The sequence below is a fragment of the Littorina saxatilis genome, linkage group LG2 (genome assembly GCF_037325665.1).
Source record: "Littorina saxatilis isolate snail1 linkage group LG2, US_GU_Lsax_2.0, whole genome shotgun sequence".
NCBI classification, from domain to species: domain Eukaryota; kingdom Metazoa; phylum Mollusca; class Gastropoda; order Littorinimorpha; family Littorinidae; genus Littorina; species Littorina saxatilis.
This window is the reverse complement of record NC_090246.1, coordinates 102,802,895-102,821,486: the sequence shown is the minus strand read 5'-3', so window position 1 is coordinate 102,821,486 and position 18,592 is coordinate 102,802,895. Positions and strand designations below refer to the sequence as shown.

Genomic DNA, 18,592 nt, shown 5'->3' with positions numbered 1-18,592 from the left:
TTTGCTTCCGGGTCTTGTGAAAGCATAACACGATCATAACTATTGAAAGTCAGGTCGTATGACAGCCTGTCACGCAATGCTCCTTGATAGAAGGGAGGATGTGAATTTATGAGTTCAAAGTCAAGTGGAATACAAAATTTGTTTCCAAAAGCAACATTGACAGCGTTATCTTTTTTGTTGTCAGCTTTATCTCCTGCTCCTATTCTAACTTTTATCCCATTGTCTGACTGAATCCCTTGAAACACTCTGTTTTTCTTTTCATTGTCAGTCAACCAATTATCTGCATAAACTAAAAATACATCTGCATTATTCAATGACATCACTTCCCGCCCTTCCAGTTTGACAGTAATCTTCCTCACAATTGCTCTTCCTACATTATAAGCCAAAGTCCTATTTGCATCTGAGCCAGATTCTAATTCTAATTTGAATGATAGTCTTACAGTGCCTGGTACAATAACATCGTTCTTACCTAGATTAGGAAACCTAACAGTAAGTATTTCATTCTGATCAATAGTAGAAGGATTATTTGTAACTATAACTGTTTGCCTTATTCCTTTTACCCCGAGAGGTTCTTTCAGCCTTCTGTAAGGATCAAGAACAGAACCGAACGATTGTGCCATCTTTTTTTATTTTCAAAATAAAAAATAAGTTACAAATGGCAGAAGGTGGATTTGAAGATTTATTTGAGCCAGCGGACGACATGAGCGAAGCAATCCCTTTGGTTCCCTATCATCATTCACTGCATTATGAGGTGGCACGACATGAACTTCTGGAAGGTAAAGTTAGAGATTTCTACAAAAGTTTAGGAGAAGAACCTGATGTTTTAGATCCAAACCAGTTCAAAATGGAAGCAAATCATTTATATACAACTAACGATAAAGGAGAAAAAGTCCAACTTACATATAAATCTAATCCTGCTAAGTTTCTATCAAAAGTTTCACTAAAACAAAAACTTACTGCTAATCGACTTAGGCAATTAGATATTGTGCCTAGCACACGGTCATCATCTTCCCATGTTGTTTCCTTACTTCAACAAGCAGAACTAGGACTACCAACTGCTACTCAAATAGAATCTGTTCCATTGCAAGATCTTAATAAACTTGCAGATGAGGCTGATCAACTTATACAAGAGATAGAGACTTCTTTTTCTGAGGAAACTTCACTGAAGACTCCACATGAACTATTACCTATGAGAGAAATAGAAGCCCTTAATCAATCACTACAAACCATCAGAGGTGAAATAGCAAATAATCTGTCAAAACTAGGTCAGCTGGATGAAGATATAAACAAAGAGAAACAAAAACTTGCTGATGCTGATGATTTGAACCTAGAACAAGAAGTAAAAAACAGAATTTCTAAGCGTTTAAAAGATTTGCAGGAGGAGAAAGCCATAAGGTTAGAAGTTCTAAGTAACAATAGAGAACAACTGAGAACACAGGTCAGCAGAATAAAAAATACAATTCAAAGAATCCTTTACGAAGACACAACTCTTGCTGAAAGAATTAGAACGCTTTTCAGAGAGCAGGGAATCACAATAGCTAGTATACTAACTGCGTTAGGATTTGCAATAAGCACATTAGTGTTAACACTCACAGGTGGCACTGTCACACCTCCACCTCCACCTTCACCTTCACCTCCATCTGATCCGGGATGGGTAAAGAAACAACTCAAACACATTGCAGAACTATTAAAGAAACTAGCAGCAAAAGCTTTGGATGCACTTCCAGGAATCATTGGTTCAATTGTTAGCTGGCTGTTATCTTTTGCAGGTAAAGTTGTTGGTTTCATGGCTGAACATCTCTGGACTCTAATAGTTTTAATTGCAGGTGTTCTGCTAACGAGAATAAAGCAAAAGTAAGCCTACACCCACTCCACCAATTACTAGAGCAGTCTTCTGCGATTCATGATCATCACTAATACTAACAGCTTGATCATCACTAGTGACAGAATGATCTTCACCTGCAGCGTGATCTTCACTTGTCACGCTTTGTTTCTGTTCATTGTGATATGGCTGTAACATCGTTCTGATTTCTGAATTCAGTTCTTCACCCTTTCCAAGCGGCTGGGTGTCACTAGCAATAATGATTTCATTGTTATAATTTGTTATTGTTCCAATCTGCAGCTGGAGATCAGAAGGTAACATGTAAAGGCCGTTACCAACAGCAAAGTCAACTTTTGATCTTGCATAACGGAGAGAGTCTTGATACCTTTTGATGCTGGAAGGCAGATCAACTGCAGAGTTTATGACATCTTCTAAATTTGATAACAACTGTTTCTGTGCACCAAACCCTGTGCTTGTTCTCATTATGTTTGATCGTGTCTGTGCCTGCGAGCCTAGCAAGCACCACGCATATGTTCGGATAGATTCATTGATCCTTTCAACACCTGATCCAGTGAAACCTTTGCCGGTGTCTAATATAAAAGTAGTCCATGCATTGTGGTGCTCTTGTTCTATTGATCCTAACTGTACCTGCACATTTGAAGAAAAAGATGTATGACCTGGCCAGTAATCAAAATTATACCTCCTGTGGACACCCCATAAATATAGTGTTCCCATGCCATGGTTTTTGTCTTGCTTTTGCCTAAAGTCGGTCTTAAAATCTATATTGAATTCATTGCAGAGACGCTCATACACTTTCATGTTTATCCTATTGTTGAATGGGTTCCAGCTCTTTTCATGCGGCATTGGTGCCTGAAGTTCAGACAAGATTCTCCTGCACTGATAGTAAACGTGAAATGTGTACACACACTTTGTCAGTAAGTTTGAATTATTCATGTGGTCTGCATAGGACACTCCACATCCTGTGGTTGCACAGAATATTGCAAAGTTTAACTGATTCTGATAGAACTGAATTGGGTGAGAGTTCCACATCTTTGGAACACTATCATTTTTGATTGGGGGATTTAGGTAAGAATGGAATGGGTCAGGCACTTTAACGCGAATGGATTCTGTTTCTGTTACAGCAAAGTCCAACTCATGGAAAGAAATAGTCTTTGGATTGTAATATGGTCCAGTTTTGTATTTAACGTCTTTGTTGAATTTATACTGACTCATTTTTGTTGTTGAATAAAAAATGTTTATCACACTAACAAATGTGAAGACTAGTGTGCCAGTTAAACTTGCAAACCCTATCAACAATCAAAATGGAGGAATGAAAGTTGCACTGCATGAAATTATGTACAAGGTTACTTGGTATAATATCAGTAAAAAAAAGGCTAACAACTGGGTTAGAATTAATGGTAAAACACATTCTGTAGAAGATGGTTACTATGACTTCTGCACTTTAGAGAAAGAATTGTTTGCTCCAGTAGGTATTACAGCGAGTTTAAATCATGCAAGTCTCATTGCTACTCTTACTATGCCCAAAACTAGAGAAGTAAACGTTGAGTTTCCAACCAAACTCCTTGATATGCTTGGAATTACAAATTTATACAAGGGAACACGTCCCATTGACATGGATGTTAACAGTGTACTGTTTGTTCACATGAGAGAGCTTAACACATCCTATAATCTGTTTAATGATCAGCGTTCTGATCTGCTTAGAATTCTTCCACCGAGTGATGCCTCTTTTTGTAAAATGCACGTGCCAACATTTAAGACACTGCAGTTCAAGGACTTGGAGGAAGGGTGTCATGAATTCCTACACATTGATCTGAAAAATCAAAGTGGACAACCAGTTGATTGTTTGTTTAACATTACATTGGAAATAGTTCCATAAAATATTGAGTATTAAAATGTCGAGTGGACCTACAATAGTTTATCCTGTTGCATGTTCAACTATAGAGTTGAAAGATTTAGCAGACGCTATCGACTTTGAGAGCAATGCTGAAGTTGGTGCAGTGTATGCATTCGAGTTTACAGACACTGGTCATTACAAGAGAAAGGAAATCGACGATGAAAAGAAACCAAGATTCCTCAAACTAGGTCAAATCCGTGATGTTAATGTACCTGATCCAATTGTCGATGACACATTCTACATGTGGAAACATCAGAATAAAAAATGGGTACTTAGTCCTGTTATCAAAAAGATTGACTGGGAAATGAAGTTTGAATTTGTGAGTCCATACACTCTTGTTGGAAAAGACGACACATTCCGTAAGTCAATCAATGCTAAACCACTAATTGTTAGCCTTGTTCCTGCGTTTAACAGCAGGGGAGAAGTTGCAGTTAAACCTTTCCATAAGAACAACTATCTCATTCACAGAAAACAAAGTGTTGAAAAGGACGCTGACACCATTGTCGATTTTATACCCAAGCTTCCAATAGGGCAGAATGCAACTATGATATTTGATATAGTTGTCAGGAAAAGGGAAGAAACCACAAACACTGTTCTAATGAGAGGAATAAATCTCAACTGGAGACCATTAAATGTTGAAGAAGTCAGAGTATTTATTGCTGTTCAAAAGGATTCTAACACAATAAAAAAACAGACGTCAAACCAAAATGTTGTTGTTAACGCAGATATAAATAATTTAACAGAAATAAGAAGTATTAATCTTACTTATCTTGATTTGATTGCTTTCTACTATACAGATAAGGTGTTAAGCAATGAACAGCTTCAAAGCTTAGCAGAAACACTGGCCAGTGAGAATTAAGATAAATATTTTATATTTTGCATTAAAAAGATGACTAGCAGTGTGAAGCTTTATCCTAATATTGATGAAAGTGCAGCAGAAAGTCAACAATTCAGACTGGCACACATTAGTAATATACAAAAACAACTAGAAGATGAATTAGAAAAATATTCTCGCGCTAGACGTAAGTACTCAACAACTTACAACAGCCTTTCTAATGCCAGCACTGGTTCTACTATCCTTGCATCAGCTGCAGGTGTAACGGGAACAATTCTGTTAGCTACCGGAGTAGGGACTCCAGTTTCTCTAATCCTAGGTGGTGTCGCAGCAGCAGTTGGTGGTTTATCATTTATAGCATCAGCTATAATGAAAAAAATTGTGAAAAAGCTTGAAAAACACGAATCCATTTCCACTCTTGCATCATCAAAATTGTCTAGCCTAAAACTGTCTATCAGTAAAGCACTTGAAGATTCAAAAGTTTCTGACGAAGAATTCAAACAGATACAAACAGACTTTGATGACTACAAAAGTAAGAAAGCAAGTATTCAAACAAAAACACGAGCTGAATATAACAAGCCAATCGATATAGAAGATCTGAAAAAGCAGTTTTTAAAAAAGGGGATTCAAATAGGACGGGAAGAAAAAGTAAAAATAGAATCACTTGTAAAGAGTTAACTATTCGTTTAGACAGTCACATTGCATGTATCAGATATAATTCTAACAGTGAAAGAACATATGAAGTAAAGTTTGTAAATGAGAGAGCGTATTGAGCTTAAGAATGTTGTATAAGAGAAAGGGAGAATGTACGTTCTGGGTTACTGATTCCGACAGACCCGGCATTGGTTCAAAACAACCTTACTTTACTGTATTTTTTTTTGGTATGGATTTATGCAGTATTTTTCTGATTTTGTCGCATGTTTCATTTTAGTAAAAGTTTAGTCCAGAAGCCTATTTTGCGTTAATATTTAGGGTCTGTCGGAATCGGTGAGCCAGAACGTACATTCTCCCTTTCTCTATTGTACAAGTCTACAACTTTCATTGTTTTAACAACAAAAAGCAAGGCATCCAGATAAAAGGAGCGTTTATATAACCAAACCGTTCTGGTGGACTGAGTAACACAAACAGCAAACATGAAAACCACTGCCTAATAGTATTAGACAACAAAGAGTAATGGATGAATGGCTAAGGCCAAAAAAAATAATAGGTGTGGTTACGGTAACATAGCCAAAAAAAATAGGGTAGGAAGGTAGGCAATCACTTTTTTTTTAACTTTTTTTTCTAATGTGTACAAATTAAACCTACTTGACAGGGAAATAAGTGTGCGACTCGGGCGCTTTCGCTTTCATTGCGTTTTCTGCACTCGTTTACTTGGGTTTTTTGGTATTTTGTTGACAAATGTAATAAAAAGTTATAGGGTCGGCCCCAAAAAATAGGGTTGGTCGGGATACCGTAACCACACCTATTTTTTTTTTTTTAGGCCTAAGTGTAACACACAGAGAAGTGTTACGTGTTAGTTACACAGTCACAGAGACGAACAATGCGAGAAGAGGAAGATGACGACAAAGAAGAAGACCTGAGGTGTACCTGCTCATTGAAAAGCACAGAAAACGTGTTAGTCGTCGTCGTCATCATCGGGTACAAAGAGTTCGTGTTCCTCCAAAAGAGCAGCGAATTCTCGACTGAGAATTCCACCCGTCAGCAGAAATGGAGTGACTGTTGCAGTCACCTTCAGCAGACCAAGTCTGACTTTTCCAGGCTTTTCCATTATAGCTCCTGTTTCAGTGCACACCTTAGTTCTTACTGGAACGGTGATTAAGTTGGCATTGCTTCTTAGAATTGGCAATATTGAGCGACTTGTCCTCAAGCTCGCCAATTTTGCCAAACCAGACGCCATATTGTTATTATGGTTTCGGTGCTAACAGTATTTTAAACATGGATAGGATATGGACTTGGACGACGATTAGATAAAACGAATGGGAATCCTTAGACGGTAAATGTTCAAGGAAAATAAAACTTGAAATATTTGACGATCGGTAACACTTAATTTTACTTATTTCTGGAACATCGTGTTAAAAAAGCACACCACTACAAGAACAACAAGAAGGAAACAAACAATCATACAAACAATTAACAAGGGAGAAAAAAAAGAGCGGACAGCCAAACTGAACAGAAAAATATGACACTGATTGACCAAAAAATTCGAATTCAGTAATATTTTGTATTTGAGATGTTCAGAGTGTGTTGAAATAATTGTCAGAATTGTCAAAAAATACAAAACGATATTGACAACCTCTAGAAATGGTCCGACATTTATGGAACTTGCATTCCAATGTTAGTAAATGCAAAGTTTTACATAATTATCGGAAAAAATAACCCTGAACATGACTTGGTGATCAAAATATAGACGACGATGTGAGAAAGTGTTTGAAATGTGATTAGGAAAAAGATCTTTTGACAAAACTCTGAGTTTTGACAGACATAGCCAGAATGCTGTAGGTAAAGCAGAAAAAAAAATAAGTATGAACAAAATAGAGAAATGTACCTAACATACTTTATGATACAGACTTTTAAATGTGATGACTAAAACGAGGTTTGGCTAATTAGCCAATACATTACAATCACAGAACCTATCTTTTAAGTGGTGTAAGTCGCTGGTTGTTTTTCTTGTTGATGTGGTTGTTGGAGATGCAGACGATTTATTGCTCAATTTAACACCAAATAGTCCTCAGACTGAACCAGCTTTTTCATACGATTGAATTTTGCTGAGACGTCACAGTTCTCAGTCCCACAATCCCTCCATCAACATCTAAACATGGCTGCGTGCAGTCTCTTCGAGGAGGATGAGGTTTGCCATGTGACGCCGGACAACACCTATGTCTATGGCTTGGTCATGGAAAACTCTGAGACTGTAAGCAGCGAAGAGGAAGATTCTCGGCACGATGTTTGCAAGAAAGGCTGTGTCAGAGTCGCCTGGCACCCAAAAGGAAAAGAGTCACTTGATACTCCAGAAAACAAGGTTTGTAACGGCTGCTCATGTTGTAATTTAACATGTTTTGCGCTTGATTGCAGCGAAATGTGTCAAGTTGCCAGTTCTGTCATAACACAAGCCCGTAAAACAATGATACATTCTCTTTTCGTTTTTGAATCAGGATGTACCAGGTAGAATGTCGCTTTGAGTTTAGTGATGAGAACTGTTTTGTCTAGATCAGTGGATATGACTTATGAGTAGAAAATCCAATGATCTGTCCCTCTACTTATCCCAAATGACTTTGAGGGACAGTCATACGTATGGATTATGAATGAACATTGTGTGTATTTCGCTTTTCTACAAGGACAATTTGAGGATACTGGTAGGAGTGATGATAGTGTTGATACACAGTACACATTGATATTTTGATACACAGTAAGTTGAGTAGGCTACATTGATTTTGATGTGTTTGGCCTGCTTTGTTTGATGGTCATGACACTGATTGATCGCTAGGCTCCTTGAACTGTGTGCACTAAATCAGTAAATGTGTGTTATTATGTCGGTACGGATGTAATCGTCTGCTAGTTTCCATACAGAATAGACAAGAACGTACACACAGGTGGATTTCTATACCAATGCAAACTTACGGAGTAAATCTAACAGATAATGAGATATGACAAATAACGTGAAGGTCTCACACTGTGACAGAACTGGTTTTGGAACCTTCTCAAGGTTGGAAGTCCTGGGACCCTCTAGGTAGACCATCTGTGGGGAGCCCTGGATATTGTGGCCAGTGGTGAGGGCCATGATTTATACTTGCACAGCAATATTCGTCTGGCAAATACCCAGTGGGATTGCTGAGTGAGTCTTCATGCCTTTGTTACTGCTCTCCAAATCACACTCGATTCACAGACCACGCAGAGTTTCTCAATTCAAAGTTTGAAAATGGGTTGTTTAGTTCTAGAGTCGGGGAACACGATGGCATGTGTCTACACTCTTGGATGGTGTGTTGTTGCCAGGCTTGTACTGTGCAATTAATCAAGTTGTTGATAGGGTTAATGGAGTCAGCATTTATTATGTATTGTAAAGTGTTCGTGACATACAGTATATGTTTGATGATCTACATTCTATAGACTACACACTGCCTTGAACAATTTAAAAGAGTGTCACTTGAAATACTTTTCAAACAATCAAGATACATGTTTCCTTCTCAATCTTAAGTGGCATGTATCTTGTCTATTTGCGTAGTTAATATACATACAACTCTTGTGACATGTATGTGTGTCAAGAGTTCATGTTAGTTGTTACACAAAGCACAGTGTAAGCAGTCACCACCATCTGTAGCTAAACAAGGTGTTACACTTACATCTGTAGCTAAACAAGGTGTTACACTTACAGCTGTAGCTAAACAAGGTGTTACACTTACATCTTTAGCTAAACAAGGGGTTACAACTTACACTTACATTTATTTTTTTAAAATATTTGTTATAACTTATACGTGAAGAAGATAAAAGAGCTCAAATTTAAAAATGAAAAAAGAAATGATTTGGTTCTGTTTTCAAGTTGTTACTTGTAATTGAAAACTCGTCCTTCCAGGATTACTTATCACACCTGGTTTTCAACCAGATTCAGATTACTTTGTGTGTTTGATGCAGTTTGAGTTTCAACAGATGTTGCATGCTTGTAGCTAACTGTAAGATATGAGTCAGATTTTTATTTACAATCAGATTGATTTGTACAGGACATTTGAACAATACCTCACCCTCAAGTTGCATGCTCAGGTTGGGTTTAACACTCTCTACCCCACCTATGTTGACCAAGTTTTTTTTAGCCGAGACCAGCTGTGCTGCAGCAGGTCACTCAGAATTGTAGTAACTGTGTAGTAACTGTGATGGATGTTACAGGAAGCGACTAAAGCTAACAGTCTGAGCGGATATATATATCCGTATCTGGTCAGATCGAGCCATATGAGTGGGTACGAATATATCCGTACCTAGGAGACAATGAGTTAACTAAGCATAATTTCTGGTATGCACCACATTAGTACAGTCCTGAAACAAATACTTTGGAAAGTAATGATGGGATTGGGCAAACTGCTGTTTTAAAAATCAACAATTGCTGTTATGCTAATTAATTTACACAGGTAGTCAATACAGCCAGGTACAAACTGCTGTTGAAGCTGAGTTTTTTCCTGCGTACATTTGACTATGATTGCCTTGTGTTAATGTGAAGGTTCAAATGATGTTGCCAGGAGTGAATTCAACTTGAAGCCACGTTTTGTGATTCTTTTCAGAAGTAATGACTGTTAAACGTGTCTGTTGCAGGTGCTGCTAGCTGATCGATCGCTGATGGTAGCAGACATCGTTCGAAAGTTTGTGCCTGGGCAGGAAACACAGTGTGGCAGTGTACAAGACATGCAGGTGACATGTCACTTGCACATTACTGGCACTGACAAGTACGTCTACAATGTGGACTCCAAGCTGCTCTCCTCCTGTGTACAGTTGCAGGTAAGGGGGAGAGAGAGATAGTAATGATGCAAGTATGACATGGACATTTGTGTGCTTTGAACTAGTAAAACTAGTTCTGAACAAGGAACAAAATAAACCTCAATATTGCTTCATATTTTGAGCTAAAATCAGACTGTCTTTGTTAGTTCCAAGGGTGCAGTAACAGGCCCAGAATTGTCTTTGATATTTTGAATTCTTGGATCACTTTCAGACATTTTCACATGCTTGATAATATATTATAGAAATAATGTAAGTCATTTTGAAAATATACAGCTACTTTCTGCACCATGGAAGTAGTTTTAAGGTAAAGAATGCAATCATAATCCAGCAGACTCACACTGATCGTTGCTGGGATGTGTGCATATTTTGTCCAGAAGTTTGACAATGGCTATGTCACCATGGACAACTGGCTGGGGCGAGTGGAAGAGGTTACTGAGACCATAACCCTTCAGCTGCCTGACGGAGCACAGTAAGTACATGTATCTGTTAGCAAAGAATTTGTGAAGTATTTGCATTTTTGGTCACAAATCAAAACAGTTTAAAGTAATTTCATGTTTGATCACAGATATAAAAAAAAAAGGTCAAATAATTCCATGTTTGGTAAGTGATCAGAAAAAGCGCAGTGGTTTTGCATGTTCAAAGTATTAAAAAAATGATCAAATAAGCAGCAACAATGATTATCATGCAATATGCGTTTGCTTAGGGATGGTTTCTCAGAAGCTGTGCAGGCTAAACAAGACTTCTTCTTCTGCGTTCGATGTTGATGGCCGTGCTAAATCCTCAGACCAGTGGCTGCCAGGAAGTCCGCAGTCAACAAGACTGAAATAGACCAGTTTACATTTAAAAAATGTTTGTTGTTGTTTCTTTCAAGATGGAATCAGAGCCGTTGATAATGGTAGTGCTGAAAGTTAGGGCCATGACCTTTCTCAAGAAGCTAAGGCCCCCCCCCCCAAAAAAAGGTCTGTTTACGGTAACATAGGGTGAAAAAATAGGATCGGTAGGTCGGCTTTTTTTTCTTCTTTTTTTCTTTTTTTTTTTTTTTTCTTTTTTTTTTCTCCCCTCACTATGATGTTTCACAGTTCATGTCTTCTCATCAATCCCTGTTTTTGCCCAACATAACTATAAACAGTACTTTGAGCTTACCTCCCTTCTGTCGTCTGCTGTTTGAGCGCAAACAGCTCTATTTTGGATGTGTTGGGTTTTTTTTTTCAGACATCCAAAAAAAAAAAGATTAGGGTCGGGCCTAAAAACTAGGGTCGGTCGGGTTACCGTAAACAGACCTTTTTTTTTTGGCCTAATAGCTGCTAGTGCTAGGTCTGTTGTGAGGTTTGGTCTTGTTTCTTTTCTCATTTTCTGCTGACTATGATTTGGCAGGTGTCAAGTAGATGACTCAGATGTATGCTACCTTGATGACATCACAGAAAAGCGTCCAGAGGTAAGAATGTACCTGTAAATGTGGAATCACAACTAGGTTGTTCAAGATTAATATGGTCAGTGACTTTCTTTCATGCTAAAGGCAATCTGTTGATACTAATACAATCATGCAGTTTGATGTTTTGTTTTAGTTAGTGAATTTTGATAACATTTGCTGAGAATAAACTCTCTTGCAAATTGGCATAGTGAGATAAGCCCACGTGAATTAAGCATACATGTTTTAGGTATTATTGAACTAGAGAGAAAACAATTTGTGTTCCAGTTGATGACTTTGTTCAATTCATTTTGATTGATCTTTGAATAATATTTCCAGGGATAGTTTCGGTGCATGACATAATACTTTTGTGATCCTACAGACTGCAACATTTAACGAAGAGTACTGGTACCCTGGTCAACAACTGAAAGGAATTCTAGGGAATTTATGCAACGCAAACTGGCTGCAGACTAGCTTGCTGCACAACTCTAAGAATGTGGACTGCAAGAGGAACTCAACTTTCTATTCTGTGGTTGAGAAGGTGAGTACTTGTTTCTTCATGCTACCATTTTGTTTAGGCATCATTTGCCTGCTGTCCAGCAGTGCTAGTGCATCGTTGTGCAGTCAGTGTTTTATTTCTTTTATTTTGGGGGTTTGGCCTTTTTTCTTTTTTTTCTTTTTCTGATTGTCAGATTTTGAGTAAAGCCTTATTTCCTCATTTTGAGTAAAGCCTTATTTCCTCATGTTGAGTAAAGCCTTATTTCCTCATGTTGAGTAAAGCCTTATTTCCTCATTTTGAGTAAAGCCTTATTTCCTCATTTTGAGTAAAGCCTTATTTCTTCATTTTGAGTAAAGCCTTATTTCCTCATTTTGAGTAAGGCCTTATTTCCTCATTTTGAGTAAAGCCCTATTTCCTCATGTTGAGTAAAGCCTTATTTCCTCATTTTGAGTAAAGCCTTATTTCCTCATTTTGAGTAAAGCCTTATTTCCTCATGTTGAGTAAAGCCTTATTTCCTCATGTTGAGTAAAGGCTTATTACCTTATTTTGAGTAAAGCCTTTTTTTCTCATTTTGAGTAAAGCCTTATTTGCTCATTTTGAGTAAAGCCTTACTTCCTCATTTTGAGTAAAGCCTTATTTCCTCATTTTGAGTAAAGCCTTATTTCCTCATAAGAAAAATCACGAGGACGCGATATAAGTGAACTGTAAGAGAGACTATTCTGTTTAGTCAAGCAAGGCTGTTGGGTCTCACATGTTTGTTGCTATTTGTGTACGTAATAAATATGCTGCACTTTCTCTAAAGCTGGCATATCACCTGCGAGCAAACAGTTTCTCTAAAGCTGGCATATCACCTGCGAGCAAACAGTTTCTCTAAAGCTGGCATATCACCTGCGAGCAAACAGTTTCTCTAAAGCTGGCATATCACCTGCGAGCAAACAGTTTCTCTAAAGCTGGCATATCACCTGCGAGCAAACAGTTTCTCTAAAGCTGGCATATCACCTGCGAGCAAACAGTTTCTCTAAAGCTGGCATATCACCTGTGAGCAAACAGTTTCTCTAAAGCTGGCATATCACCTGCGAGCAAACAGTTTCTCTAAAGCTGGCATATCACCTGCGAGCAAACAGTTTCTCTAAAGCTGGCATATTACCTGCGAGCAAACAGTTGAATTAATGTCCATATTATATTTCTTGCTGTTCAGGTGGAGATCCGCAGCATCTTTGTGTACTGGATATGCCGTGGTTTCTCCAAAGCCAGCATCTCACCTGGGAACAAACTGTTACCACCACCACGGGAAGTCAAAGGAGCTGACATTGAAAGGTACGGCCAAATCATGCACACATAAAAATGCGTGCGGATGTTTGTTTGTTTATATCACAAAAACTTAATTCAGATGAATTCTTGGTAACGTGATTGTGTTTAGGAACCATGAGAAAGGCTGAGAATGATGTGTGGGGTCTGGAAGCAGAGCCCACAGATACTGTAGACTTTCTGAAAATATCATAACTAAAAGCGTCTTTCTGGAGCTTGAAAATGAGATAATTGCAACATATCTTTACTCAGCAATTTTCAGCTTTTCAAGCACATTTCACATTAGATTTTTTAGGAGGACATATTTTAAAAGGGAGGAATTGTAACAAGTCGCGTAAGGCGAAATTACTACATTTAGTCAAGCAGTGGAACTCGCAGAATGAAACTGAACGTAGTCCGCCGCTAGTGCAAAAGGCAGTGAAAGTGACGAGCCTGTTTCGCGCAGTAGCGGTTGCGCTGTGCTTCATAGCACGCTTTACTGTACCTCTCTTCGTTTTAACTTTCTGAGCGTGTTTTTAATCCAAACATATCATATCTATATGTTTTTGGAATCAGGAACAGACAAGGAATAAGATGAAAGTGTTTTTAAATTGATTTCGAAAATTTAATTTTGATCATAATTTTTGAGTCACTTGAGAAAAAGTGACTCTATGTAATCGGTCAGTGTTAGTCTGTCCGGCCGGCCGTCTGGCCGGCCGTCCGTAGACACCACCTTAACGTTGGACTTTTCTCGGAAACTATCAAAGCGATCGGGCTCATATTTTGTTTAGTCGTGACCTCCAATGACCTCTACACTTTAACGATGGTTTCGTTGACCTTTGACCTTTTTCAAGGTCACAGGTCAGCGTCAAAGGAAAAATTAGACATTTTATATCTTTGACAAAGTTCATCGGATGTGATTGAAACTTTGTAGGATTATTCTTTACATCAAAGTATTTACATCTGTAGCCTTTTACGAACGTTATCAGAAAAACAAGGGAGATAACTAGCCTTTTCTGTTCGGCAACACACAACTTAACGTTGGGCTTTTCTCGGAAACTATAAAAGTGACCGGGCTCAAATTTTATGTGAACGTGACTCATTGTGTTGTGAATAGCAATTTCTTCCTGTCCATCTGATGCCTCATATAATATTCAGAACTGCGAAAGTGACTCGATCGAGCGTTTGCTCTTCTTGTTTTAATTTTTCTTACCCCTCGGTGCTCGCTTTGGCAGAGACTATTTTTATTGTTTTTAAACGGAGGCCTTTGTGTGTGTGTGTGTGAGAGAGAGAGAGAGAGTGGGTGTGTGTGTGGGTGTGTGTATGTGTTTTTGATCATTTTATTGAGTCACTTGAGCAAAAGTGACTCTATGTAATCGGTCAGTGTTAGTCTGTCCGGCCGGCCGTCCGGCCGGCCGTAGACACCACCTTAACGTTGGACTTTTCTCGGAAACTATCAAAGCGATCGGGCTCATATTTTGTTTAGTCGTGACCTCCAATGACCTCTACACTTTAACGATGGTTTCGTTGACCTTTGACCTTTTTCAAGGTCACAGGTCAGCGTCAAAGGAAAAATTAGACATTTTATATCTTTGACAAAGTTCATCGGATGTGATTGAAACTTTGTAGGATTATTCTTTACATCAAAGTATTTACATCTGTAGCCTTTTACGAACGTTATCAGAAAAACAAGGGAGATAACTAGCCTTTTCTGTTCGGCAACACACAACTTAACGTTGGGCTTTTCTCGGAAACTATAAAAGTGACCGGGCTCAAATTTTATGTGAACGTGACTCATTGTGTTGTGAATAGCAATTTCTTCCTGTCCATCTGATGCCTCATATAATATTCAGAACTGCGAAAGTGACTCGATCGAGCGTTTGCTCTTCTTGTTATATTTTTAATTTTCAGAGCTTGTTTTTAATCCGAATATAACATATTTATATGTTTTTTGAGTCAGGAAATGATGAAGAATAAGATGAACGTAAATTTGGATCGTTTTATAAAAAAAATATTTTTTTAACAATTTTCAGATTTTTAATAACCAAAGTCATTAATTAATTTTTAAGCCACCAAGCTGAAATGCAATACCGAAGTCCGGCCTTCGTCGAAGATTGTTTGGCCAAAATTTCAATCAATTTGATTGAAAAATGAGGGTGTGACAGTGCCGCCTCAACTTTTACAAAAAGCCGGATATGACGTCATCAAAGACATTTCATCGAAAAAAAGAAAAAAACGTCCGGGGATATCATTCCCAGGAACTCTCATGTAAAATTTCATAAAGATCGGTCCAGTAGTTTAGTCTGAATCACTCTACACACACACACACGCACAGACAGACAGACACAGACACACACACACACACACATACACCACGACCCTCATCTCGATTCCCCCTCTACGTTAAAACATTTAGTCAAAACTTGACTAAATGTAACAACAACAAAAAACCAAGAATGTCCTTGTAAAAGGAGGAAGTTATCCTGCCTGTCTTTTAAAACTGGTTTGTGATCGTACCGGTAACTGTCTGAACCATCTGATTTAGTGGAGGAAGGGTGATGCCTACAGGCATTTCATGTTGCTGTAAGTTAAAGACTTACTAATTGACCAGTATGGCAAAACGCCATCAAAACTACATTCTAACATTTAGTGGTGATTGTTTCAGACTGCAGCTTGTTGACTGGTTCGAGCACTGCACAGTCAAGTTGGGGGATAAGATGTATTACACAGTCCGAGAAGAGGATGTGCTGGAAACGCAGCTCCCCAAACATCGCTGTGCACCCAACTGCGTGCAGCAGGCGTCCGAACAGCGGCTTGCCGAGGTGACCCACAGAACAGAGGACCTCTATCACCAACGCTTTGATGAGAGCAACAAGCACCGGCGAAGGGTTAGTGTCTCTGCCCTGTGGTTGTTGCATTAGAAGTTGTCAGGAGTTTACTGTAACACTTTTTTTTGTGAAAAAATGCAATCTCCTGTGTGTTTTGGTTGCAACATTCATGTGTTCGCAGTGACAAAATTACCCAGAAAGTGATTTTACTGTTAGAAGGAACAATTTAAGCGAATAAAAGTCTCTGAGACTTTTGTGTTAAACTTGCACTGATCTTTGACTTGTCGACGTGCGTGTTGTTATCCTGATCAGAGTCCATCCACTGCAGACAAAAGCATGCTGATTATGACTGTATTTTGATCGGTGCTCATAAAAGCATGCTTGATTTTAGGGAAGCAAAAAGGGAGTTACATCAAGTGCATCGGCCTCATCCAGCAGTGCAACAGCCACCACCACCTCAGCCTCCACCGCCAGCGTGGCCACCACACCAGACAACACCGCCATTGCCACGGAAACCCCTGAACATGAGGTGCTGCCTCGTCCAGACGTGGGCGCTGGGGATGTGGAAGCTGGTGCAGATGCAGACGATGAGTATGAAGACATTGATGAGGGGAAAGACGCAGGCTCTGGGTCAGACGCTGGCTCCGTGTCCTCCTCAGCCTCCGGGGCCAAGAGACGCAAGAGGGACAAGGGTGTGGGCATGTCCATCAAGTCCTTGAGGAACGCCAGCCGCCATGCCAGGCGGCCACGACCTGTCGCTGAGATCAAAACCGCACCAGGCAGCCGGGTAGCGACGGAGGTGTGCTACACTTTTAGCCGTATCAAGGTCATGTGGCAGGTCAGTGATGAAGCAAGAGAAGAATTGCATTGGTATTTTCAGAATGTTCAGAAATTGCACACAGTGGGAACAAATAATTATGTGCCTTTGAGGGTGACATATTTATGTAGTTGTTTGAATAGCACTTAGTTCTCTGAAGCATTTGATAAGATATGTTCATTCAGTGCCTCTGGCAAACCCTATGCCTCTCACATGGAATCCTACATCGTTTGTATGGATTCTGAGTAGAGTAAATCATAGAGAATGCGAATATAACAGAAAAAATCACTATACTGATATTTTAAGATGGATGGAAGTTTAAGTGGTGGCAGGTGACCTGGAAGTGAAAGCGGAGGTAGTTGTATCTAGGAATTATGGGAAACCACCAAGGCTCTTTTACCAGATTGTACAAGTCTTTGAGGCATAAGGTTAAGTCTAGCAACCACTTAGTTATTTTTCGTGCTTTTTCTAATTTGTCATACTTAGATGCATGCGTGTTTGGTTTGTTTGGCAGGACGGGTCTGTGGAAGAAAAGGTCCCATCCGTGGAGCTGTTTCCTGTACACCACATGGATGAGCTGGAGTTCTTCCCGGGCACCTTTGTTATTGATGCTGCGGGTAAGGTCCATGAATCACCATACTGTTGTTCCGCTCTCAATCTCTTTTGCCTCCTTCCCTATCATGTGACAGCTGCCATTGCTGGCTCTGAACTGTTGAGGTGTGTCAGGGTATGTTGTTGTTTACTGCTGTTCTTCTTTCAAAGCTGAAGTTCATGTCATGGTGTGGGTTCAATATTGATTTACAGAATTTGAACCTCAAGATGTATTGTGTGATTTATTTAAGCTCTCTCCATTCAATGTCACAAGAGTGTATTTTTGCAACAGGTGGTGGTTTTAGTAATGAAGTAACTATTGATTCCTGCTGCTCCCCAAGCTGTACACAAGGATTTTCCTGCAAATTGTGTAGACAAAATGAAAAGGGACACGAGTGTGCTTTGCATGCTTGTTTGACTTGCCTGAGTAATGGGTGAGTCTTAGTATTCATCCATGTCCATCTGTGCAAAATTGAAAGGGCGGATGATGATCTAATTCGGGGATGGGGGTCTTAAAAGGGAGGGAGTCTTCTATTAGGTAGGATGGTTGGGGGAGAGGGGGTAAGAAGGGAGGGAGTCTTCTATTGGGTAGGATGGTTGGGGGAGAGGGGGTAAGAAGGGAGGGAGTCTTCTATTAGGTAGGATGGTTGGGGGAGAGGGGGTAAGAAGGGAGGGAGTCTTCTATTGGGTAGGATGGTTGGGGGAGAGGGGGTAAGAAGGGAGGGAGTCTTCTATTGGGTAGGATGGTTAGGGGAGAGGGGGTAAGAAGGGAGGGAGTCTTCTATTGGGTAGGATGGTTGGGGGAGAGGGGGTAAGAAGGGAGGGAGTCTTCTATTAGGTAGGATGGTTGGGGGAGAGGGGGTAAGAAGGGAGGGAGTCTTGTATTAGGTAGGATGGTTGGGGGAGAGGGGGTAAGAAGGGAGGGAGTCTTGTATTAGGTAGGATGGTTGGGGGAGAGGGGGTAAGAAGGGAGGGAGTCTTCTATTGGGTAGGATGGTTGGGGGAGAGGGGGTAAGAAGGGAGGGAGTCTTCTATTGGGTAGGATGGTTGGGGGAGAGGGGGTAAGAAGGGAGGGAGTCTTGTATTAGGTAGGATGGTTGGGGGAGAGGGGG

At 39.6% G+C, this 18,592-nt stretch overlaps 1 protein-coding gene across 1 annotated transcript in view; it reads left to right on the top strand.

The window, feature by feature from the left end:
* The first annotated feature begins 7,365 nt into the window (after positions 1-7,365).
* The window catches only part of LOC138960388 ((E3-independent) E2 ubiquitin-conjugating enzyme-like), a 41,110-nt gene continuing 29,883 nt past the window's right edge, over positions 7,366-18,592 (top strand). Inside the window, exons 1-9 of the mRNA XM_070332288.1 lie at positions 7,366-7,591; positions 9,868-10,050; positions 10,425-10,519; positions 11,425-11,485; positions 11,841-11,999; positions 13,156-13,274; positions 15,910-16,132; positions 16,464-16,910; positions 17,404-17,506. Of these exons, the coding sequence (XP_070188389.1) occupies positions 7,388-7,591; positions 9,868-10,050; positions 10,425-10,519; positions 11,425-11,485; positions 11,841-11,999; positions 13,156-13,274; positions 15,910-16,132; positions 16,464-16,910; positions 17,404-17,506 (1,594 nt within the window). The 5' untranslated portion in view covers positions 7,366-7,387. The remainder of the gene's footprint in view (positions 7,592-9,867; positions 10,051-10,424; positions 10,520-11,424; positions 11,486-11,840; positions 12,000-13,155; positions 13,275-15,909; positions 16,133-16,463; positions 16,911-17,403; positions 17,507-18,592) is intronic.